General features: G+C 48.4%; 1 protein-coding gene across 2 annotated transcripts in view; it reads right to left on the bottom strand.

The window, feature by feature from the left end:
- Positions 1-26,197, bottom strand: part of BCL6B (BCL6B transcription repressor) — a 47,026-nt gene that overhangs the window by 9,136 nt on the left and 11,693 nt on the right. For both annotated transcript variants that reach the window (XM_086946082.1, XM_086946083.1), the window contains exons 5-9: positions 15,733-16,515; positions 15,078-15,217; positions 12,167-12,337; positions 9,755-9,885; positions 8,691-8,828 (exon numbers count right to left, since the gene is read on the bottom strand). In XM_086946082.1, the coding sequence (XP_086802208.1) occupies positions 8,691-8,828; positions 9,755-9,885; positions 12,167-12,337; positions 15,078-15,217; positions 15,733-16,515 (1,363 nt within the window). The remainder of the gene's footprint in view (positions 1-8,690; positions 8,829-9,754; positions 9,886-12,166; positions 12,338-15,077; positions 15,218-15,732; positions 16,516-26,197) is intronic.

The raw sequence follows: 26,197 nt of genomic DNA, 5'->3' as shown, positions 1-26,197 counted from the left end.
AACAGCAACGCAGCATCCAAAAACTCATCACTGCTTGAAGGCAAACGCCGGCAGGTACAAAACTCATCGCTGCCCTGATGGCATAATCGCCTCGGCAAGCAAACAAAAATTCGCCCCTGCCAGATGGCATAATCGCCTCGGCAAGCATCCAAAAACTCACGCTGCCAGCTGGCATAATCGCCGCGGCAGGCACCCAAAACTCGACAATATCAGAAGGCACTAGATAGACAAAGACGACACTCTGAGGAAACTTGCTGACAATTCTGCAAACTATATTGACCGCTACCCGCGGCCCATCACTGAGCTGACCATGTGATAAAACCCCAACTGTGACAAAGAGTCACACTTCGATAAGACAACCAAAACAGCGACTAAAAAATTCTAAATGAATGTGGAGTAATGAGGTGACTACCTCGGTATCCAAAAACTCATCACTATCAGAAGGGATCTGACAGGAGAAGACAAGACACAAAGCTTGTAAATTAGATCCTGTTTGCGCTACAGAAGAAACTCTGCCCGAAGAGAAGGACCTGGAAGGACAAGGAGGAGTGCTGTCTCTGGCCTGTGTCTGGTGCCTTGCTGCAGAAGGAGAGGAAAGAAAAGACTACAAGAGACTTTTGCTTTTAATTAACTTTGTGCCAAACTCTGCTGAAAAGATCTCCAAGGGCTTGCCTGTGAACTTGCCCCCTGACCAGCGCCCCAGGAACAGTGGGCGCTACCCCCTGACAGAGGAACCGCTGCAAGACGCTGTTTTCATTCTGCAAGCCTCTCCAGGAAAAGCTGAGCGCGCTGTGACCATCGCGCTCTTCAGCAACGCTCTGGGAGCTGCCCTCCCTCTAAACAAAGTGACTGCCGCCTGCCTGGCCCAGAAGCATCGTGAAGATCAGCCCAGCTGATCCGAGCACCGTGACTGACTCCGAGCTGCAGCTCGCAACGTGAAGAAAGGTGGCGCCCGGTGCCTGCTTGCACCCCTTCGTGTCTTGTGCCCCTGAACGCGCCGCCGCTGTCCGAGAAACAGCTGTTGCGTGGGGTGCCTGAACGTCGCCTGGATTAATAGAGGCCTGCGCCGAGGATCGTTGTCTTCCGTCCGATGTTTGGAGCGAGCGGCGGCTCGGCTCTGGCTCGGGGGTTGGCGTTGCGGCACGGCCGGGTTGCACTGGGCAAGCGCCTCGGGATTTCCTGACCAGGAGGGCACACGCAGAAGACAGCGATCCTCGGCGCAGGCCTCTATTAATCCAGGCGACGTTCAGGCACCCCACGCAACAGCTGTTTCTCGGACAGCGGCGGCGCGTTCAGGGGCACAAGACACGAAGGGGTGCAAGCAGGCACCGGGCGCCACCTTTCTTCACGTTGCGAGCTGCAGCTCGGGGTCAGTCACGGTGCTCGGATCAGCTGGGCTGATCTTCACGATGCTTCTGGGCCAGGCAGGCGGCAGTCACTTTGTTTAGAGGGAGGGCAGCTCCCAGAGCATTGCTGAAGAGCGCGATGGTCACAGCGCGCTCAGCTTTTCCTGGAGAGGCTTGCAGAAGGAAAACAGCGTCTTGCAGCGGTTCCTCTGTCAGGGGGTAGCGCCCACTGTTCCTGGGGCGCTGGTCAGGGGGCAAGTTCACAGGCAAGCCCTTGGAGATCTTTTCAGCAGAGTTTGGCACAAAGTTAATTAAAAGCAAAAGTCTCTTGTAGTCTTTTCTTTCCTCTCCTTCTGTAGCAAGGCACCAGACACAGGCCAGAGACAGCACTCCTCCTTGTCCTTCCAGGTCCTTCTCTTCGGGCAGAGTTTCTTCTGTAGCGCAAACAGGATCTAATTTACAAGGAGCAGGGCTCCTACTTTTATACCCAGTTTCTTTTGTTCTTACAGGCCAGGGGGGCCTTTGCATAACTGTTCTCAGTCCCTGAGCACTTGTGGTGGGTACTTCTGCTTCTGCATTCAGTGTGAGGGCAGGCACATCAGCCGCTCCCCAGGGGGGCGGAGCCGGCATTGTGAAGACAGGGGTAGCCTGAGCACTTTGTTGACAAGCTTCGGTCCTTCCTGGGCCAGGTGCAGGCTGAGTCATCAGTCGCTCCCCAGGGGGGCGGAGCCAGCATTGTGGTGGCAGAGCACAGCCTGATGCATCATTCAGGGGAAACTCCCACCACCCACTAAGGTGTCATCCTGCTATTCACAACCTGTCAACTCCCAGCCCTGTCACTCACACACTCAGACAGTCAGATACACACAAGAGCAGAGGCGGGCTGAAATCGTTAGACAAGCAAATGCTAACTTTCTAAAAGTAGCATTTGCAAACCCAGGAGATTAAAATAAACTTTACTAAAAGAAGTATTTTATTATTCTGAGTTCAGGCATACTAAACATGACTCTCTACCATGTTCCCTGAGCCTGCTGGGATTATAGAGTGTAATAATTCCAGCAGCCCATTCTGGCCTAAAGGGAGCAGGTAGCCTTACAATAGTGTAAAACGAATTTGGTTGTAATTCACTACTAGGACATGCCACACACATCAGGGCTTGTCCTACCTTACACTTACAATGCACCCTGCCCTAGGGCCTACCATAGGAGTGACTGATATGAAGTTAAGGGAAGGTTTAGAGGCTGGCAAGTGGGTGCACTTGCCCAGCTAGCATGACAGTACCAGACTGCACGCAGGTTCTGCAATGGCAGACCCTAGACACATTTTAAGGCTGCTTCTGTGGGTGGCGCAACCAGCACTGCAGGCCCACTAGCAGTATTGGCCTTTACAAGCCCTGGCACTCCTGGTGCACTTTACTAGGGACTAACAGTAAATCCAATGAACCAATCATGGACATCAATCACATGTACAATTTACAGTAGGGAGCACTTGCACTGCGGCACGGGTTGGCCGTGGTGCAGTGCCCTGAGTAGCGGACACCAGCAAAACATCTGAGGCACAACAGCAAAAAGTGGAAGGGAAACTCACGCCAAGGTGCCAGGTCTAACACGTGTCCCCTCCAGCTGAAATGTGGGGGGAACTACCCTTCCCCAGGGAGTTCCACATCACTAAGGCGGAAAAATCTGGACAGACCATCAGCATTGGCGTGATCTGTGCCAGGGCGGTGTTCCACCGTAAAGTCCATCCCCTGTAGGGAGATGGCCCACCTCAACAGTTTTGGGTTCTCACCCCTCATTTGCATCAACCATCTGAGGGGCCTGTGGTCCGTCTGAACCCGGAAGTGAGACCCAAACAAGTAGGGTCTTAGCTTCTTCAGCGCCCAGACCACAGCAAATGCTTCTCGCTCTATTGCACTCCACCTACTTTCCCGTGGAAGTAACCTCCTACTGATGAAGGCTACAGGTTGATCCCAGCCCTCCTCAGTCATCTGTGAGAGACCAGCCCCTACACCATGCTCTGAAACGTCTGTTTGCACTATGAATTCCTTGGAGAAATCAGGAGCCAGGAGCACGGGCGCCGTGCACATGGCAGTCTTCAGGGTGTCAAAAGCCTTCTGACAGGTGTCAGTCCAAATCACATTCCTGGGCTGCTTCTTAGAAGTCAGCTCTGTCAAGGGGGTCACAATAGTGCCATAGCCCTTGACAAACCTCCTGTAATACCCAGTGAGCCCCAGGAAGGCTCTCACTGCAGTCTGGGTCTTGGGGGGTTCCCAAGCCAGGATGGTCTCAATTTTGGGTTGCAAGGGTGCCACCTTGCCACTCCCCACTTGGTGTCCCAAGTACACCACTGAACCCTGCCCAATCTGGCACTTGCTTGCCTTGATTGTGAGGCCTGCCTTGCGCAGGGCCATCAACACTTCCCAGAGGTGTCGCAGGTGTTCTGGCCAGGTACCACTGAACACCGCGATGTCATCCAGGTAGGCGGCACTGAACTCATCCAGCCCAGCCAACACCTGGTTGACCAATCTCTGAAAGGTGGCAGGGGCATTCTTCATTCCAAATGGCATTACCCGGAACTGGAAATGCCCATCTGGTGTAGAGAATGCTGACCTCTCCTTTGCCCCATCGGTCAAGGCGATCTGCCAGTACCCAGACGTTAAATCAAACGTGCTGAGGAGCCGATCAATGAGCTCATCAGCTCTGGGGATAGGGTGCGCGTCAGTCTTGGTGACTGAATTGAGTCCTCTGTAGTCCACACAGAACCGGAGTTCAGGTGTGGCTCCCGGCGCAGCAGCCTTTGGGACCAAGACCACGGGGCTGGACCAAGGACTGCTGGAAGACTCAACCACCCCAAGAGCAAGCATCTTGGAGACCTCCTCCTTGATGCAGGCCCTGACCCTGTCAGTCACTCTGTAAGCTTTATGCTTCACAGGTAAGCTGTCTCCTGTGTCCACATCATGGACGCACCAATCTGTGACACTAGGAACCAGGGAGAACAGATCTGGAAACTGCCCCAGCAATTGGCGGCAGTCTTCCTGTTGCTCAGGGGTCAGGGTGGGTGAGAGGTTAACTCCATCCACTGACCCATCTTTCTCAGAGGCCACTAAGAGGTCAGGAAGAGGCTCAGACTCCTCCTCCATTCCATCATCAGTTGCCAACAACATGCCCACTTCGGACCTTCTTAAGTGGGGCCTGAGGCGGTTGACATGTAGGACCCTTAAAGGGTTCCTGGGCGTCTTCATGTCCACCAAGTATGTCACTGGGCTCTTGCGCTCCACAACCTCAAATGGACCTGTCCACTTATCTTGAAGGGCACAGGGTTCCACTGGGGCCAAGACATACACCTCTTGTCCAGGCTGAAGCTCGACCAGAGTGGCATTCTGGTCGTACCACCGCTTCATCTCCTCCTGGCTGGCTTCCAGATTTGCCTCAGCAAGTTGTCTGAAGCGCCTGGTTTGGTTTCTGAAGGCCAGCATGTAGCTATATACATTCTGGGGAGGTTTCCTGGGAGATTGCTCCCAGCCTTCCTTTACCAAACTCAGTGGTCCTCTTACGGGGTGACCATACAGCAGTTCAAAGGGGCTGAACCCTAGGGACTTCTGTGGCACCTCGCGGTATGCAAAGAGCAGGCATGGCAAGAGGACATCCCACTTACGCCTCATTGGACCTTCCAGGCCCATGATCATGCCCTTCAGGGTTCGGTTGAATCTCTCAACCAACCCGTTTCCTTGGGGATGGTAAGGTGTGGTGAACTTGTAGGTTACACCACACTCTTGCCAAAGGGACTTCATATACTTGGATATGAAGTTGGTCCCCCTGTCGCTCACCACCTCTAGAGGGAATCCTACTCGTGAGAAAATTCCCATCAGTGCACGCCCCACCACGGGGGCCGTCACTGTCCTCAGAGGGATGGCTTCAGGGTACCGGGTGGCATGATCCACCAAGACCAGGATGAACCTGTTGCCCATGGCTGTCTTGGGGTCCAGAGGCCCAACAATGTCAATACCCACTCGTTGGAATGGAGTACTGACCACAGGGAAGGGTTGGAGGGGAGCCTTGTTCTTCCCTCTGCTCTTCCCACTTGCCTGGCAAGTTGGACAGGTCCTACAATGAGCATCTGAGCTCTTGTGCATTTGGGGTCAGTAAAAGTGGGTGACAAGCCTGTCATAGGTCTTGTCCATCCCCAAATGTCCTGCTAACGGCACATCATGAGCCAGTCCCAGTAGGAAGGCTCTGAACTTCTGGAGTACCACCAGCACACGGGCTGACCCAGGTTCAGCAGCCTTAGGCTCTGAATACAGGAGGTCGTTCTCCCAGTACACATAATGTGTTTTGGCCTGAACACCATTGGCCTGGTCTGCAGCCTGCTGCCGCATACCCACGAGAGAAGGGCATTCTTTCTGCTCCCTGCAGAATTCCTCCCTGGAGGGTCCTCCTTCTTGCTGCCAATGGATCAGCTCAGGCAGGTCCCCCAGTTCAGCAATCTGTTCCCCAGTAGGCTCCAGGGCATCCCCCTCAAGGTCTGCTTCCTCCTGGACCGTGGGAACTTCAGGGGCCGGTTTCCCGCGCCCCCTGCGCCTTCTCCCTAATGCCGGTTCCTGGGCCTCTCCTTCAGGCCCCAGGACCTCTTGATCACCCCTACTGGCTGCCATTGACCGGGTGGTCACGCACGCCCAGTCAGGTAGACCCACCATCTTCAGGTGAGTCGTCTTCTCCACCTTTTCCCAAGGGGAGTGCTCCAAGTCATTCCCTAGCAAACAGTCTACAGGCATGGCCGTTCTCACACAAACCTGCAGAGTACCAGAGACCCCCCCCCACTCGAAGGGAACTTGAGCCATGGGGCACTGACTCTCTGAATTGTCAGCATTGACAACCCTACAGTAGGCATGGGGTACAACCTGCTCCTGAGACACCAGGTGATGCCTCACTGCAGTCACACTGGCTCCTGTGTCTCTAAGAGCCTCAGCTTTCTTACCATTGATGGTAACCACCTGCCCATATTTTTTAGTGTTAGAGGGCAGGTAGTTTGTAGGGACCATCTCACTGTCTCCTAGTGAGACTAGGGTCATCTGAACAGGATCTCCACCCCCCGGGACCATCACTTCTTCTCCTAAGTGAACACTAGTCACTTGTCGGGGCGGAGCACCAGTGGGTGCTGGTTTTCCAAACAGGCGACACTTGGGGTCACTGGATATGTGCCCCGGGTCACCACATTTGAAACAATTGAAGGGCCCCTTTGGAACAGGTCTACCTGTCGGGGCCCCATTCTGCTTTGGGGGTGGGGGAGGCTGAGAACCTTTCTGCTGGTCCCCTTGGGGATTACTTTGGGGGCCTTTTTGGAACCCTTTCTGTTTTCCCTTGTCCCCCCCACTCTTCTGCTGGGGACCCTGCCCACCCTTGGCGGAGTCTCCCACTGGACCCTTGTGGACCCTGGTGCTGAGCCAGCGGTCCTCCTCCTCAGCAAGCTTCCTCGGGTTGGACAGCTTGCTGTCTATCAGGTGCTGGCGTAACTCAGGAAAACAGTGATCAGACAAGTGCTCCCATGCAATTAAATCAAAGAGACCTTGAAAATCATTCACTTTGTTACCCTTCACCCAACCATCCAGTGCTCTGCAAAAAAAAGTCACATACTCCACATACGTATTCCCAGGCCGCTTAGTACACCCCCTAAACTTCTGTCTATACATTTCAGGGGTAAGCCCATACCTGGTCATTAAAGCTTCTTTCATATGGGGATAGGAACTCTGGTTTTCAGTGGGCAAATCTAGCAGGGTGTCCCGCCCTTTGCTAAGGAACCTTCCCCACAACCCCGCTCCCCAATCCTTGTCAGGGACCCGGTGGGAGGACATGGCTACCTCATATGCCCTAAACCACTGTCCTATGTCATCCCCCTTAAAGAACTCCTTTACTACATCTTTGGGGATGTGCACTCTAGACTCTACCTGCACCGGCGTTGCGCTGCCACCAGAGGGAGGATTATCCAAGGTTCTCTCTTTTAGATTCATCTCCCTCATTTTCACTTCATAATCCATTTGGTGTTTTCGCTCTTCCAGAGCCATTCTTTTGCTCTCAAGCTCCAGTTGGCTCTTTAATTTTAATTCTGCCAGCTTCATTTCATGATCCCTGGTTGCCTTCCTGTCTGCCAGCTCCTCTGGCGACAGGCCTCTGCCAAAGCTATGCACGCTGTCTGGTTTTTCAAGATCCACCAGATCCCCAGGTGCATTCTGATCCTCAGGTGCCTCCCTAGATTCAATCCAGGCTTTCAGGGCCTTGTAGAACTCTGGTTTGTTCCTGCACCCTGTGTGTGGAACCTTGAGTTTCTTGCAGAAAAAACTCAGTTGCTTCTTTGTGTAGTCATCCAGCTTTGATGCATCCCATTCAAGCTTCGACGCACCAGAGACTATGGATTCTCCTCCATCAATGCTGTTTGTGCCAGGCATGGTTTCAACACTAGGGATCTTCTCTTGGCAAAATTTAAATTACAACACTCTACCAGCATACCTGAATCACCGCCTCACATTCCGCGTACTCAATAGGACACCTCCGCTCCGCCCAGCTTTCCTGGACTACCGTCCTATGGTATAATGTCTGTCCATGTGGCCTAGCCCTGGATTGGCACCTATTGTACAATGCTTGTCCCTGCGGCCTAGCCGTGGTTGGTTCCTATGGTACATTGCCAGCCCCTGTAGCCTAGCACTGGGCGGCACCTAAGGTACAATGCATATCCATGTGGCCTAGCACAGGGTGGCACCTGTGGCACAATGCTTATCCCTGTACACTAGCCCTGGGTGTCACTATTGCACAATGCTTGTCTCTGTGGCATAGCCCTGGGTGGCACCTATAGTACAAAGCTTGTCTCTGTGGCCCAGCTCTGGGTGGCGCCTATGGTACATTGCTATTCCCGATGGCCTAGCACTGGGTGCCACCTAGTTACAATGCTTGTTCCTATGGCCTAGCACTGGGTGGCACCTATGGTACAATGCTTGTCCCTGTGGCGTAGCCCTGGGTGTCCTGTAGCCTAGCGCTGGGGGGTACCTATGGTACAATGCCTGTTCCTGTGGCCTAGCCCTGGGTGGCACGTATTGTACAATGCCTGTTCCTGTGGCCTAGCCCTGGGTGGCACGTATTGTACAATGCCTGTCCATGTGGCCTAGCCCTGGGTGGCACATATTGTACAATGCCTGTCTATGTGGCCTAGCCCTGGGTGGCACCTATGGTAAAATGCTTGTCCCTGTTCCCCAGCCCTGGGTGGCACCTATGGTAAAATGCTTGTCCCTGTGCCCCAGCCCTGGGTGGCACTTAGAGCATTATAGTTTGTTAGCTTCTGATATTTTGTGGCACTCACCTGGTATGGTTTCTCCCCGGTGTGTATCCGGATGTGGCTCTTGAGGGTCTGCAGGTGACGGAAACGTGTGCCACAGGTTTCGCACGGGTATGGCTTCTCCCCCGTGTGGATCAAAGCATGGGCTCGGAGGTGGGCCACCTGTGGCGGGCAAGAAAGAGATGGGAGCAAAGAAAAAAATGTGAGACAGTTAGAGAGGAATTTGTCTGATCTCGATTATTGTTAAGATGAAGCATTGACCTTTAGTGTTGCTCTCATTCTGTACCTTCCAGACTCAGATGGTGACTTCGAGCTCTAGGTTTTCTCAAAATGCAGCCTCTTGTACTGTGTGTATACGTCAAGCCAGTTCTATGGGTAGTCTTTTGAATGAGTATCACTTCATGCCTCTAGTACCCTAGCACCACCTGGTACTGCATACTCAATGGACTGCCAATTCCTTCCTTTCGAAGCGTTGACTTTCAGACAGTGGCGGCTCGCCGAGGGAGTGCTGCAGGGCAGTTGGCGGAGCAGGGGAGGGGTAGTAAACTCCGGCATACGGCAGAACGGAGTTAAGTAAATAAAAAAAAAATTACATTGCGTGCGCCGCAACGCCAACTCGTGATGCAGTGTGCGCAATGTACATAGTTTTTTTTGTTTATTTACTTAACTCCGTTCTGCCGTATGCCGGTGTTTACGGGGGACTCCGTTGTTTTCAATAGAGCTCCCAAGATTCAAATGTTCTAATATCAAACTCAGCACTTGTACAAAAAGAGCATGTTGTTCTTGGCAAATCACTTATTGTACCTGCTTGTAAATATGTGCCATTTAAAAATGCATTCAAAAAGCATGTTTATACCCATCTCCCCATCACATTCTGGATTTTGTAATCTGGTCTCTAAATTATTCATTATTCATTATTCACTCTGTACACATCTCATGTTCCAAACTTTTTTTTTTAGCAAAAAGTAGTTCTCAGATGGTGGAGCTCGGAATGTCCTACATCAGAAAATATAAGCTCCCTCATAGATGCTAGGGACTGAGAACCTCTTGGTTGTCTCCTCCCAGACCTCCCTGGGCAACACACGCACCTGCACGAAGCGGGAGCCGCAGGTCTCGCATCTGTATGGCTTCTCGCCAGAGTGGATCCGGCTGTGCGTCTTGAGGTTGGCGGGGCGGTTGAACTGTGCACCACAAACGTTGCAGCGATACGGCTTCTCTCCTGAACAGGGAATAGACAGAGAATGGTTTGCAGAAGATCTTGCAAGCTCGCGGTGCAACCAAGATAACTGATTTGTAATACTTCCTTCCTCCCTTGAGCCACACTATGTGATCCTCATCATGCACAGGGTTCTAGCATGAGGTGGGATGTTTATCTCATTTGGTACACGGGTCTAGCATGAGGTTAGATGTTCATCTCATCATACACAGGGGTCTAGCATGAGGAGGGATGTTCATCTCATCATGTACATGGGTCTAGCATGAGGTGGGATGTTCATCTCATCATGTACACGGGTCTAGCATTAGGTTAGATGTTCATCTCATACACAGGGTAGGTCTAGCATGAGGTGGGATGTTCATCTCATCATGTACATAAGTCTAGCATGAGGTGGGATGTTCATCTCATCATGTACATGGGTCTAGCACAAGGTTAGATGTTCATCTTGTCATGTACATGGGTCTAGCATGAGGTTAGATGTTCATCTCATCATACACAGGGGTCTAGCTTGAGGTGGGATGTTCATCTCATCATGCACAGGGGTCTAGCCTGAGGTTAGATGTTCATCTCATCATACACAGAGGTCTAGCATGAGGTTAGATGTTCATCTCATCATGCACAGGGGTCTAACATGAGGAAGGATGTTTATCTCATCATGCATATGGGTCTATCATCGGGTTAGATGTTCATCTCGTCATACACAGGGGTCTAGCATGAGGTGGGATGTTTATCTCATCATACACAGGGGTCTAGCATGAGGTGGGATGTTCATCTCATCATACACAGGGGTCTAGCATGAGGTGGGATGTTTATCTCATGCACGGGTGTCTAGCATGAGGTGGGATGTTCATCTCATCATACACAGGGGTCTAGCATGAGGTGGGATGTTTATCTCATCATACACAGGGGTCTAGCATGAGGTGGGATGTTCATCTCATCATACACAGGGGTCTAGCATGAGGTGGGATGTTTATCTCATCATGCACAGGGGTCTAACATGAGGAAGGATGTTTATCTCATCATGCATATGGGTCTATCATCAGGTTAGATGTTCATCTCGTCATACACAGGGGTCTAGCATGAGGTGGGATGTTTATCTCATCATACACGGGTCTAGCATGAGGTGGGATGTTCATCTCATCATACACAGGGGTCTAGCATGAGGTGGGATGTTTATCTCATGCACGGGTGTCTAGCATGAGGTGGGATGTTCATCTCATCATACACAGGGGTCTAGCATGAGGTGGGATGTTTATCTCATCATACACAGGGGTCTAGCATGAGGTGGGATGTTCATCTCATCATACACAGGGGTCTAGCATGAGGTGGGATGTTTATCACATCATGCACAGGGGTCTAACATGAGGAAGGATGTTTATCTCATCATGCATATGGGTCTATCATCAGGTTAGATGTTCATCTCGTCATACACAGGGGTCTAGCATGAGGTGGGATGTTTATCTCATCATACACAGGGGTCTAGCATGAGGTGGGATGTTCATCTCATCATACACAGGGGTCTAGCATGAGGTGGGATGTTTATCTCATCATACACAGGGGTCTAGCATGAGGTGGGATGTTTTTCTCATCATACACAGGGGTCTAGCATGAGGTGGGATGTTCATCTCATCATACACAGGGGTCTAGCATGAGGTGGGATGTTTATCTCATCATGCATATGGGTCTATCATCAGGTTAGATGTTCATCTCGTCATACACAGGGGTCTAGCATGAGGTGGGATGTTTATGTCATCATACACAGGGGTCTAGCATGAGGTGGGATGTTCATCTCATCATACACAGGGGTCTAGTATGAGGTGGGATGTTTATCTCATCATGCACGGGTGTCTAGCATGAGGTGGGATGTTCATCTCATCATACACAGGGGTCTAGCATGAGGTGGGATGTTTATCTCATCATACACAGGGGTCTAGCATGAGGTGGGATGTTCATCTCATCATACACAGGGGTCTAGCATGAGGTGGGATGTTTATCTCATCATGCACGGGTGTCTAGCATGAGGTGGGATGTTCATCTCATCATACACAGGAGTCTAGCATGAGGTGGGATGTTTATCCCAATATGCATGGGGGTCTAGCATCTCAGCTCATCATGCACTCAGGTCAAGCATGAGGTGGGTTTAATCTCATCATGCACTCAAGGCGGGCATGAGGTTGGATGTTTATCTTATCACACGCTTATAAGTAACACGAGCCAAGATGTTCATTTTAACACACTCACGTCATGCCTAACTTAAGCATGCATTGCCCTTGCTTGCGTTTACCAGAGTGGGCAGCCCGGTGGCTTGCCAGGTTTCCCTTGTAGCGGAAGGCAGCCATGCATGAGCTGCACTTGTACGGCTTCTCATCGCTGTGGATGTGCAGGAAGTGACGTTGCAGCTGTTCCTCTTCTTGAAAGTGCAGGTCACATGCTCCGCACGCGGGGGCGCCATTTTCTAGACGAGTCAGGGAATACAACAATGAGAAAAAGGTAAACCAACATATGTGATCACATGAACTTGATCTCTGCCAGTACCAGAGACAGGCTGGCCTACAAGGAATTGGCAGCATGACTGGAGCCTATCAGCCATTGTCTACTTTCGCTACAGGCCAGCCGTCCGAATACCCTGTCGGCCTAAGTCCGTCAATTGTTTTTTACATGGTAGGACTCTGTAGTGTCTCACGTTCATTGTCAAAACCCCTTCTTCTGACACAGAATATAAGAAAAGCCCAAAATGTTGGCATTTTTTCCCCCAAATAGCACATCCAAGGAAACAGTAAGCTCAGAAGTGAATTTCCAATTGGAAGGAAGCTTCCTCACAAAAAACTAAGAATTAAAACCTATCTTAATCCTTCTGGAGTCATCCAGGGAGAGGCAGAAAAACACTCTAAGGCCTTCACTGGGAGGATCTCTTGAAAATCAAAAGCAACACTACAGATTGGCAGCAGATGCAAACTTAGCAGTAAATGAGGAAATACATGTTTATTCTAGTGTTCCTGCGTATAAACATCAAAGTGAAAGCTTTCCCACACAGTAATGCTCATTTAACTTGTGAAGCTGACAAGGCTTGTTTGAACTTACATAAGCTCGACTAACATTTTCAAAGCAGCTTCGAATTTTAAACCAAGCCTGTTCTTCTGTATATACTAAGTTCTTTTAAATTCTATAGACCACGCTCACGTCCCCATGTAATCCCCACTTGTTAACTTGTAATTTAAAGCGACCTCGTCACAACTGGTTTAGATGCGCTACAGATATGGACAAATAAATACATAACTGATGAAGAGATATCTAGAAAATGGAAGGAGGCAGAAGGCAGAAGGAGACGAGAAGCAATGGGCCCGGGTCACCGAAATGTTTGAGCTCCAAGATGAACTTAGGGGAGCAGAAATTGCAGTTGATACATGTAAATGCTCAGAGTTGGTTCCCAGAGTCGGAACTGGTACAGCTTGAGCTTGGAACCTGCAATTTATGGATTTGGAAACTCAGTCAGTATTGCAGAATTCATAAGTTTGGGGTTAGGGGCAGGATTATTGGATTTTCTGCGTCGGCTAACCTCCAAAAGTAGGTGAATTCTGTGTATGTACACTCATATTTTCTAACATAAGGTGACCTCAGCACTCTATAAATACCTTGGTGGGATTTGAACCCTGACACTGGAAGCAGTTCTGGTGCCAGAGGCATGAAGCATTGCCAGTGAACAATAGTTCTTTGCTTGAGTAGAGGAAATTTTAAGACGGAGAAAGCTAAAATAGCATATGTATCTCAATCAATCAATCAATATATACTTTATTCGGCATCAATACAATACCATAAAAGTACAATTTAAAAACATTCAAATATCACAATAAAAAATATCACAATAAGACCAGCCCAAAAATACACATACAAAGCAATTACTATTAAATCCCCTTCTCTTCTATCAATCTTATACAGGTAATTAATAAATATCCTGGGTTAAAAAAGAAGTAACATAATCAGATAAAATGATGACACATGCGAGATTCAGTATCCTAACAGGGAACACAATAAGTAGTCCTTTGTTTTGAGGATGCCCTCACCCCCACAAATAATTACTGGGACCGTTAACCTACAGATATTAGAGTCAGTCGGGAAACATCCTTTACAACGCAACTTTTACAACGCAGTGCCTTTACGACGCAACTTTTACAACGCATTGCACTGGGGGGGGCGCTCTAGGATAGGGAATAGGTTTAATTTACTATCCAACACCTTCCCTACTATCCACGGGGACTGGAGTTGGAATAGTAAATTAAACTATTCACTATCCAGCGCCCCAAAGCACTATGCGTTGTAAAGGTATGCATTGTAAAAACCGCGTTGTAAAGGCATGCGTGGTAAAAGCATGCGTTGTAACGTCATACATCCGAGTTAGTCTGATCACTCCTCGCCTCAGTGAAACCTCTAGAAACCTAAGTCGCATTGCCGACCTTAAAAAGTTTACAGTACAACAAAGAGTGAAAACCTCTGTGGACAACTTCAAAAACAGTAGGGCCACCTTCACCTGCTTAAAACCTGCGTTTTTTAAAATGCTTCTTAAAAATAGCTTCCTGGGGTACACATAGTAGGGACACAATAAAACAAAGTGAAGGGTAGTTCTTTGCTTGAGTAGAGGTAATTGTAAGACGGAGAAAGCTAAAATAGCATATGTATCTCAAATCATGAGTGTCCTGCCTATATCGCTGTCATCATGTATGATGAATGCAAGCAGAAACTCAAAGGAGTAGTATCACTTAAAGATTTTTGGGAGAAGAATGTTCTGCAATTTCAGAAGTCTTTTAACCCAAAAAGGGAGGGCCACAAGAAGTAAGAGGAAGTGAGAAGAGCTACGGGCGGCAAGAGTGAGAGGCCGCGGTGTGATGGTGAGTTGGCCGGAGGATGGATGGATGGATTTATGGGTGGATGGATTGAAGGAGTTTAATGGGGATTAATGGTTTGCTTGATGAATGTACAGTTGGATGGATTCATGGCCGAGAGATTTACTCGATGAATGCATGGATTGCTGATGAGATGGATGAATGGATGACGGATGGATGGTGTGCTTGGTGAATGTAAGGTTGATGAATGGGCAAACAGTTAGACCAATGAATACTTTGCTCGATAAATGCATGAAATGATCAATAGATGAGGCAATGGATGGTTTGCAGACAGTTTGGTACATTATCTCCTCTCACCAGTCCTGTAGTTCACCGGCTCAGGTGGGTACTCAGATGGTTCCTCTCCGGGATGAGAGTACAACGCATGGTGCCGCAGCTGGGCCGACCCCTGGAACCACTGGCCACAGATAAGGCACTGAGCGGGCCTGGTGAGAAGTCTGGAAGGGAGAAAGGAACAGGTGAGAATCCAGGAAGATGTAGGTTGGGAGGAGTACAGCAGTGTATAGAGGGATGGATGGATGCGCTCAACAACATTGATGACTTCAAGGTCAGCTGTCCGACCACGCTAGAGACTGGTGTTGACATTAGCCACCGGCCTGTTGGGATACACAGTGGAAGTCAAACCAAGAACCATCCTTCCACTGTGGAATAACCCAAGACCAAAGCTACAAACAGGACTGTAGCAATTACTGAAAGTGTAACTGTCCAAAGTCCAAAGTCAAGAAACATGTCAACAACAGCTCACTCACAGGATGTGTCTCCAGGGAAATATAAGACCAAATCCAACAAAGTGGTCAGCAGCATTCTCTAAATAGCACCTGTCTGCCACAAGATCTAAACCTGATGCCATCAAGCTGGCCAGCAGCCCCTCCCATGTGATCCTTGACAAACCCACTACTCCAGACATACAGGTAACCATGCACCTCTGCACCAGAGAAAGGTGTGAACTCACCCACACTGGGATCCATGCTGGCCATTCACTTCCTCTTCCTTGCGGGAGTCTTGCAACTTTAATTTCACCGCCTCTTGATCTTCCAGTGGGAAAGGGAGGGTGGTGGGCGGCTTCTCTGTCCCAAGACTGTGTTCTGCTTCCTCTTCCTCCTGCTTCAGGGAGTTCAGAACAATGAACTTGTATTTCTTCCAGTTGCAGGCCTTGGGATCCAGGTTGTGGGAGCCTGAATGGCACCTGGATGTGCTTGATTCTGTTGGCGAGTTGGGATGGCCATCAGAGCGCATAGGGCTGTTGGGTGTAAGGACTGCTGGTTTTGCGCTGGCGGGATCCCCAATCTTATCCTTAGAGCTCTCATCAGCCCTCGACGGGCCCTCCATCACCAACAGGCTTTGACTGTTTTTTCCTGGAGGCTGATCTTCATTAGCTTTGAGCTGAGTGTGGTCGCCTGGCCCAGACCCCTCCTGGAGGTGCGCGGGGGTCTCCTCGGCACTGCTGAGAAGACCTGGAACCCTATGGAAAGAGCCCTGGGGATGTTTCATTGCAGCCCAGCCCTTCTGGCTCTGCGTCCAGGACTCTGGACACCGTACCACTGATCCTCTCCGGCAGCTGCCAGCAGCTGGGGACTCGGTGAGCGTAGAAGGGGTGACCCCTTCCAGGGGCGCGGGCAGGATCTCCTGGACCTTCTGTGGATGCAGGTATGCACACTCACATTCCCGCGGAGGGGCAGGGCTGACTAAGAAGGTGGTCTTGTCAGGGGTATGTTGATAGCTGGTGTGGTTGTACCTGCAATAGAGATGGAACAACATTGGTGTTAGTGAGGCAATAGAACTTGAATTCTGAGGGAGACCTCAGAATCCATGGATAATAGTTTGACAACTGAATAACAATTGTGTAAGATGTGAATGCCAAAGACACCAGTCTAGCCCCCTTCTCTTTCTCCCCATCTGTGCTTTTTATCTGGGTATGTATGCAGCTGCAAGGCATTTACCCCCTTTTGATGAGGTCCAAATAGACTGAAGAATGAGGTACAAGCAGTGCTAAACTTGTAAAAAAGAAATAGGATGCAACATTTTTCTTGGAAGCCTCCCTCTGGTGCTGCTGAATGCCAGAGTTGCAAAATACCAAAGCTGCTTAGGCTAGATTCCACCTCATGCATCTTTCTTTCACCAGTATATGCTTCTTGCTTGTTTATATCTCTCTAACTGGTTTTTTTATCACTGCTTTCACATTTCTCACTGTTTTCCTATTTCACATTTATTTATTTATTTATTTATTTATTTATTTAAACATTTGTAAAGCGCTACAAAGGCCCTTGGGCATCTCGGCGCTGATATCTGCTAAATTCAGCCCTAAAGGAGGATCTACTTATTGGTCAAATAACCAAGTTTTGAGTTGTTTCCGAAAGGACCACAAAGAAGGACTGTTCTTTATGATTAGCGGCAAAGAGTTCCAGAGCTTGGGTGCGGAAACAAGAAATCTTCTGTCACCCCATGAGACCAGTCTGGTACGGGGTACTTCCAACTGGAAGAGATCAGAGGACCGCAGGGACCTAGTGGGCCGATAGGGGATGAGTTGTTGAGTCAGAAAGGCCGGTCCCTGGTTGTGCAGTGCCTTATAGACAATGCACAGAGCCTTAAACTTAGCTCTGTTTCTAATGGTAAGCCAATGCAACTCTCTGATGGTGCTCGAGACTGATTGGAATTTGGGGATGTTACCCAGCAGTCGGGCAGCAGCATTTTGAACAGTCTGCATCTTATTAAGGACTCTCTCTTGGGCATTCAAAAATAGGGCATTACAGTAGTCCAAGGTGGACAATACCAAGGACGTGATCAAGGTCTTGCCTGCTGAGGAAGGGAGAAAAGGGAGGATTTTTTTGATGATTCGTAGCTTATAAAAAGCGGAGGAGGCAATCTGATTAGCATGGGGAAGAAACGTAAGCCTGTCATCAACCATGACGCCCAGGTTCCTTACCTTGTTGACTGGAGTAGGCGGTGAGCCCATGGACTGTGGCCACCAGCGAGAAGACCAATCTGGGGATAAGTGTCCAAAGATGACCACCTCGGACTTATCCGAGTTCAATTTGAGGCAGTTGGCGGCCATCCAACTTCCTATAGCCTGCATGCCCAGATTGAAGTTGTCAGCCACTTTTTGTCCGTCATTTCTGATGGCCAAGACCAACTGGGTATCGTCAGCATAGGAAGTAAGGCTCATCCCATGAGCTCTGATGGTGTTGGCAAGGTCCGACACGTATATATTAAAAAGTGTCGGACTCAGGGATGAGCCTTGGGGGACTCCGCATGGCAGGGACAGGGTGGTAGATTGAAAAGGCCCTATGGTGACCACCTGAGTCCTTCCGGCAAGGAAGGATGCCAGTAGGGCCTTGGCCTTATGCTTAATCCCTAGATCTTCGACACGGTCGATCAAAATCGCATGATCGACCGTGTCGAATGCTGCTGAAAGGTCCAGCAATATCAAGACCGCAGTGCCACCCGCATCACGAATGATTCGGATATCCTCTGTGGCCTTGATCAGGGCCGTCTCCGTCCCATGATGTTGGCGAAAACCAAACTGAGAATCATCCAATAAATTATGGTGTTCTATAAAGGCTGACAATTGGGCATTCAAGGCCTTTTCGACAACTTTGGCCAAGATGGGCAAATTGGCAATCGGTCGATAGTTCTTGAGCTCAGTCCTGTCTAGATTGGGTTTTTTTAGGAGTGGCTTCAGTAAAGTCTTTTTTAGGTCAACGGGGTAGACTCCAGTGGTAATCACAGTGTTACATATATTAGTAATTGCTGGAAGCAAAACTTCCAAAACTGGTAGCAGTACTTTAAAAGGGCATGGGTCCATGGCAGAGCCTGATTTAATAGGTGCCAAAAAATCCCTGACCTGAGTAATAGAGACCTCCCTAAACTGAGATAAAGAAGGACCAGTTGTGGAGGGATTCGCCTTTTCAGAAGGAATATGTACATGCGCTTCTTCGGAGCTAGCAAAGACCGCATAGATATCATTAACTTTGTCGTAAAAGTAGTTGGCCAAAGCATCACAGAACAATTGGGAGGAGGGAGGTTGAAGGTTAGGTAAACAACCAGCCAATTGTTTAGTAGTCTCAAACAATGCTTTACTTGAATTTTTAGAAAGTTCAATTTTTTCCGAGAAGTACTTCTTCTTAGCATCTAGGATCATATTTTTGTATATGGTAACCGAGTGCTTGTAAATTATTTTGGCCTCTTCAGAATAGTGCCTGCGCCAATTCCTTTCATTCTTCCGACACAGCTGCTTCTGTGTCCTTAGTGTATCTGAGAACCAAGGGGCAGATGGAGTTAATCTGTTTCGAGAACTTTGTTTAGTCTGGACCAGACGAGTAGCAGCAGATGCAACCCATTAATTATATTGGGCAGTAGCAAGATTAGAATCAGGTGATAAAATCGGGCTAGTTTTAATCAGAGCTGATTGTAAGCTATTGCTGTCAATATTTTTCCAGTCCAGGAAGGTCTGACGGTTATTATCATTCTCCATAGTTATTCCTGAGGGATGGCTGGTTAAAGTAGCCGTTATGACAAAGTGATCTGACCATATAATGGGGAAAATTGCAGAGACCCTATTATGCTTTTTAACTTGCTCTAGGACAAAGTCTGATGCTGAAAAGTAACTCAAGGGTTGCTTGTCGAATGAAAGGCCGGTCATCGGTGGGGAATGAGGTGAAGAAGCAGCAAGCAGCGCTTGATGAATGCGCAACTACAGGGAGCCATCTTACTCTCCATATCCCAGGGGGCAATTAGTTTCAAAGTCTAGTGATTAACAATTTGCTCCAGAAACAAGTGATTATTTTGCATGCTTGACATGAGTGAATAAGGCGAATGCAGTTTCGCCCCCTTACCTTTGTAAATAGCTCATCAATATGTAGGGATTGACGGTCTGACAATAGCCACAGACCTACTCAGCATATTAGTTTGGCTAAAACATGTTGCCAATGAATGGATGTGTAAGATATTCAACAAAAGGAGGTGCACCGAAAAGAGTACATTTCAGTCCATTTATATTTTCTTTGTTTTCATCCTTTATTATAACATCCACATGTGATCATAAAAGCAGCCAATGCGTTTTGTTCTTTTAAGGCACAAGCCTTTAAAATGTCTTCTGGGCTCAAAGGGCAGAATGCAAAAATGTCATTTATGACGGCTACTAGTACACACCAGCTGACGCAACCATCAGTATAACTATTAAATATCAGCGTCGGTAGCATGGTATTTTATTAAATTGCTGAGCATTAGCTGCTCTATCAGTCTACTGGCTCAGTGTTCTGAAGCCAGGTGTATCGGTCTCTCAATAATTTTTATGTACTGAAACTATCGCTTGCAATATGACCTATTTTGCACATCCCTCTCTTCTTACACAAACACCTCATCCTACCCTTCCTCTCCCTGGGGCACTATGATAATTGTGCTATTAGTCTGTTATATGTAATGTGAACAAGCACATTGTGATTAAATAACAGTGTGTTGAAGTACTTGATTCTGATTTCCTTTCCTCACTTATCAGAAACTAAAGGCAGCTCCTAGTTTATTTATTGGTAAAGTTTTATAAAGCGTGAACAAGACCCAGACGGGTATCAGTGCGCTGTACAAAGAGAAAAACTAACGTTTGTGAAGATACAAAAAGTACAATACAAAAGGAAACATACGAGGAGCCCGAGTCATAAAGGAACATGTGGGTGCTCGGGGAAGACGAGGTAGCAGGTAATCAAATAGGAAAGCCCTACTAGACGAGGCCAAGCAGACTCCCTAGACTGGTCTTCAAGGAAGCCTGACACCCAACAATGGATCTCCATCAATACGTGTCCATGTCTTTGAATCGATGGCCTAGAGCCATAGACTGTAGTCGAAAAAAACAAACACTCGGTCAGATTTATGAAGAAATGTGTAAATCTGCACTCTCAGGTGTCCACTTACGCGTGAGTGTAGATTTAGGACTTTCTGTAATTTGCAAGCTTCTCAAGGATAGGTGTGGAAAGCTGTGCCAGGGGCAGGTTTAAATGTGTATTCGGGTAATTCCCAGCTGGATTCTATTCCTGCTGTGTGGAGGTCTCAGCACAGGGACAATAATATCACCTCTGCAAACACACATGTTCTGCAATGTGTGTGGGCGTTCACAAGCTTCCAAAGCTAGCTATGCTGTGGACGCCCGCTTCACTGGCGTAACGAAACTCGAGGGGGCCTCCCTGCAAGGTACGTGGAGGGGCCCCCTCTGGGCTCTATTAGGAGCTCTGCAGCCAGAGTGCTCTTCTGAGGGGGCCCCTTAGAGCTTGGGGTCCCCCCGCAATGCGGGGGCTGCGGGGGCCTGTGTTACGCCCCTGGCCCGCTTCACACCCTTTGTTCTCTACTAGAGTCGGAAACAAGCCAGAGAGAGGGCCCTGGAAACTGGACTTCTTTGGGGCTGGGGGAGAGAACCATAATGTACAGCTGTAAAACAATTCTCTCAGCATTAAAGGACAGGAAAAAAACAAAATACCGCACACAGGCATTCTTGTCACAGGAACCCAAAAAAAACTGTCTCTAAAGACTGCTCAAGAACAACTGATTCTTTGTCACTCACAACCCAATAACACAGACAAAGATCTATCAAACCAGCTAGTCAGTGCGCATATAGAAACCCAAGAAAAATACAACCATCGGACCAGGGAGGTAATATTCCAAAGTGCTCTGAAACATCCCTCTACCAATCACACTCACGACAGTCACACGTTCAAAAAAATAAAATACAAAATAACCCTCGGTGAGACAAGGCCGGAAGAGGGGAGTTTGAATCTTATCTGCTGTTTTGAAATGAAAATGGACTACCCCTTTAAACAGAATAATATATCTTCCTTGATCAGAATAGTATATTAGGTTTAGGTCACGTATATATGATAACTTTTGAAATTCGATTTACATCTCGGAAGGTGCACTGGCAAAGACTCGAATGTCTGAAAACAAATCTCATTCCAGTGGTGTTCTTAGAAATGTTTGCGCATTGTCCCTTTGGCTCGTCTGCCATTCTACATTCCTTTTTGATTTAATCCTTTGTAAGCATTTTATTTCCCTGCAACCTGCTGCTTACTGTTCTGGCAACATTCTGAATGTTAATTTTAATGAGTAGATATATGCCTCTTCAAAAATATCTGATGTAGCACCTACATAAAGCAGTAGGTGGCTTCAATTAACCTTATTCATTGATATAATATTATGCCAAGATTTTAAATCAGAAGTATGGAGATGTCCAAAAAAGTGGAATTGCTCCCAAAATATTATGCATGGAATTGTATGAATACCGCTCTCTGAAAAAGGAAACCCGACCCCTGACTGTGGGTCAATGTTTTTTACATGTCATCTTTTAATGAAAGCTGTCCGAAATCAAAAGCAATACCTTACGAGCCATGCAGTGAAAAGCAAAGGCAACCCCACATGGCAGCGCTCCCAATTCACTAAAATTAACATAACTTGCAGCCAGTGACTCTTGAAAGTGGTGGGGCTATTTGCCACAATTTTATCCCATTATCTCCAAAAGTTGCATTGGGTGTTTCCAATATGTTAAGAATTACCTCCAGTGTGCCAATGTCAGCATGTTGTCATGGCAATCCCTTGATGCCAAGAATTACATACGATATGCCAGTACCATAATTCTGCCATTGGCACTGCCGACATACCCTGGGTATGGCAGAGCCAGCATTCTATAATAGTTTGCTTCCTCAACTCCCAGCTCTAATATGGCAAGGTTGCCCCTTCTGAGGCCAAGAATTCCCTCCAATAAGCCTGCACCCAGCATTTTACCCTATGAGGCCCCATGTGCCAGGAATTACATCCAGTACCTGATTATGCATTTTGCCACGAGGGCCCTCCCGTATGCCAAGGTTTACCTTGAATGTGGGTGTGTCAGCATTTTCCCATGGCTGCCCCCATGCCAACTATTTCCTCTAGCATGCTAATGTGAACATCTTTCCATGAGTGCCCCTGTGCAAAGAAATGCTTCCAGTATGTCAGGGTGAGAAAGCAGAATGCATCTACCTACTGCCTTTATACCATGCGCCTTAAAGTGCACTGACACACTACAGTTGAGATGAGTTTAAATGTCATTCTTGTATTAACCTGAAGTGTTCAGTGGCCTAGCCATGCATGCTAAGTTTCATAGTTCTCTCCGGCCCAGAAGTTACTTTAATTAAGTGTTGTACATTTCCACATTTTCTGCATCTTGTAATAAGGTGTAGTCTTGCTTTGAAGATTGACTATCAGAAATGTGGCCAAAGTAGTGAATTGAGCAGTATGCTTATGCATCTTTATATGCAAATCAAGAACTCATTTCATACTTCCAGTGAGAAGATCCTGCTTAGAACTCATTAGTTAGATGGGTTCAAGTCAGTGGCGGCTCCTCCATTATGGCAGAGGAGCGCCGCCCCCCCCCGCAGAAAGTCTCAGAGGCATGGACAGAAATAAAAGGATAATCAAACATTTTTATTACCATTTTATTATGCCAGCTTACCTGAGGAAGGGGCGGGAACAGCCACAGTGACGCTGCAGCACCAGGGAGGAGGGGGAGTGGTGGGCACTGCTTAATAGACATGATGATTTGGCCATCCCCAGGGAGCTGGCCAAACCATCATGCACACTTAGTCTTTCTCCACCTAGCTGTGTTGTATAGCTGGGTGGAGAAACTAACACAGGCTCCCACTATGTGTCTGAGCGCCGAACCGAGGTGCTCAGACCAATCCCACCGCTGCTGACATGCTGGGAATCAAAAGACACACAATTGATGGACGGAATGCAGAACAAATAAAAACATTCACTTCCAGTCAAGAGATCTGGGTTAGATCCATCATTATTTTGCTCACCATGCCACCCCAGTTTAGACCTGGCCATATGCAAATCAGTCTTGACTCTGTGCCTCATGGGAACAGTCCAGCCCGAACTTCTATGCCGAAACTTTTCAGACAATCACCCCCGTTCACAGATCTGGGTTGAATCCATCATCGTTCTTTAGCTCACTTCGCCACCCCAGTTCAGACACAGTCTTGACCCTGTGCCTCATGGGAACAGTCCGGCCCTAACTGCCAAGCCGCGCTCTCCATGCCACTGAAGTCAAGCTATCCTGGCTGATGAGAGGTGAAACCCCGAAACCGGTCCTAGGATGCTTGTTTCCAGTCCAGGGAGGACCTGGCCTGGCAGTTCGGGCTGGCTGTTCCCATTGGTCGCAGGGTCCAGACTGATTTGCATGTGACTGGGTCCAAACTGGAATGGCATGGTGAGCAAAAAAAACTATGGATTTACACCCAGATCTCTGTACGGGGTGAATGTATACCATTGTTCTGCATTCTGTCCATCAATTGTTCTTTTTGCATTTGTCACCCCGAGTGGAACGGGTATGCCCAGACATGGATCCTGTGCTCTCCTATGCTCCCTATGCCACTGCAGTCAAACTATCCTGGCTGAAGAAGGGTGAACAGGCCCGGACTGGCCGTAGCGGGCACCGGGCAATCCCCCGGTGCGCCGCACGGGTGGGGGCCGGTTTTGAGCCCCTGGGTGCCAATTCTGTTACAGGGCCGTTTTTGCAGCATTGCTGCAAAATCGGCCCTGTAACAAAACCGGCCGAAAACCGGCCCTGGCAAAGAGCTCGGCGGCACCCCCAACCCCCATAGGGGGGGCTGGGGCCGGCCGAGCACTTTGCCAGGGCTGCTTTTGGTTCCCAGTCCGGTCCTGGGGGTGAAACCCCGAAAACGGTCCTAGGATGCTTATTTTCAGTCCAGGGATGACCTGGCCTGGCAGTTCGGGCTGAACTGTTCTTATTGGTCGCAGGGTCCAGACTGATTTCCATATCGCTGGGTCTAAACTGGAATGGCATGGTGAGCAAAAAAACGATGGAATTAGGTCCAGATCTCTGTACTGGGGTGAATGTATGACATTGTTCCGCATTCTGTCCATCAATTGTTCTTTTTGCAAATGCTGGAAATAGCATTCCCAGCATGTGATCAGAGTTGGGATTGGGAGGTGGGAGCCTGCGCAGTGTGCACCAGGTTCCTGATGAGGAAGTAAGGATCAGGTGAAAGGCGGCAGCCATCGGAGCAGGTAAGTGACATTTTATTAATTTTGTATTGTCTTTTTTTGTGTTCCCCCCTCCCACAACCCCATCACTTCATAGTACGAGAGGCCGCTCCTGGTTCAAGTAACAAGTTTCTATCACATGTTCATGTTCCAATTGACTTGTACAGAGAGTAAAGTGCATAGAAACGGTCTAAAGTGAAAAAAAACCTAGCATGATATGCTCCAACTGTATTTTCAGCGGCTGCTCTGGCCCACTGAATTGACGAATGGCACTTGTGTTTTTTGCTTGCCTGCTCACTCTTTTTACATTAAAACATGTTAGACGTTTGGCCTACAGAAGTGTGATGTTTTATTTTACACAGGGCCTATATTTTGCCATAGGTGCCCTTACTTATGCCAAGAATTACCTCTAGTGTGAATTTGGCACCACGTTACCTTGGGTGCCCCCTTAAGCCAAGAATTATCTAAAGTATGTCATGGCCAGTGGCAGACGCAAAAGCATAAAACACGCTAACAAGCACTGCAATTCACTCACACTAATTTACGTACTCATTCTCACTTATAGTCTCTCCTGTTCACTGTCACTCCCACAGAAGCATACTCACACTCACTGGTTCTCCCACTCACAAATACACTTAGACATACTCTCCCTTTCACATGCACTGACTGTCACTCTCACTCACTCAATCAATGAATCAATCAGGATTTGTAAAGCGCGGAAACTCACCCCTAAGGGTCTTGAGGCGCTCACAACTACTGTTCTGCTCTGCTTTGAAATCTTGGATGCAGGTGCTCTGCTTTGATAGCTAGGATTCAGTAGGCCACTCAGGCCTGCTCTGAGTCCTGGTGCAACTGCACCTGCTGCACCGCTGATAGCTGCTCACTCCCTCCACTCTCCCTTTCACTTATTCATACTCACACACTCTCATTCGCATGGATCCCTGCTGTCTTTTATTATCTCCACAATAACACGTGCTCACTCTTTCTCATTCAGGCTCAATCAATCACAAGCACACTCGCTCACGCACACATGCACGGGGAACATCACTTTTTATGGACTCACTTTGCTTCTTTTGCTGGTAACTCAGATGCTACCTGGCAGCAGCAGAGAAGGAAGTCAGTGCTGGACCTTCCCACCGACGAGCCAGACAGAGCAGGAGAGCCAAGGTTAAAAGGGCAAGACCCCCCTCAACTGCTCTCCCAGCTTCTTGATAGGATTGGAAGCACAGTCCCATCAGCTAGGACTGTGCTGGGGATCCCGCCCCTGCTGCTCTGTGTTGCTACTTGTGGTAAATGACTTCTGTGTCTCTTCCCTCTCTACCACTTCATCAGAATGTCTTGTGACATCATAGAATGTTTGAGTGCCTTTCTGGAGCTAGATTGTCAGTTAGTGA

The sequence above is a fragment of the Lissotriton vulgaris genome, chromosome 12 (genome assembly GCF_964263255.1).
Source record: "Lissotriton vulgaris chromosome 12, aLisVul1.2, whole genome shotgun sequence".
NCBI classification, from domain to species: Eukaryota; Metazoa; Chordata; class Amphibia; order Caudata; family Salamandridae; genus Lissotriton; species Lissotriton vulgaris.
Note: the sequence above shows the minus strand (reverse complement) of the source record. Positions and strands in the feature narration are given on the sequence as shown.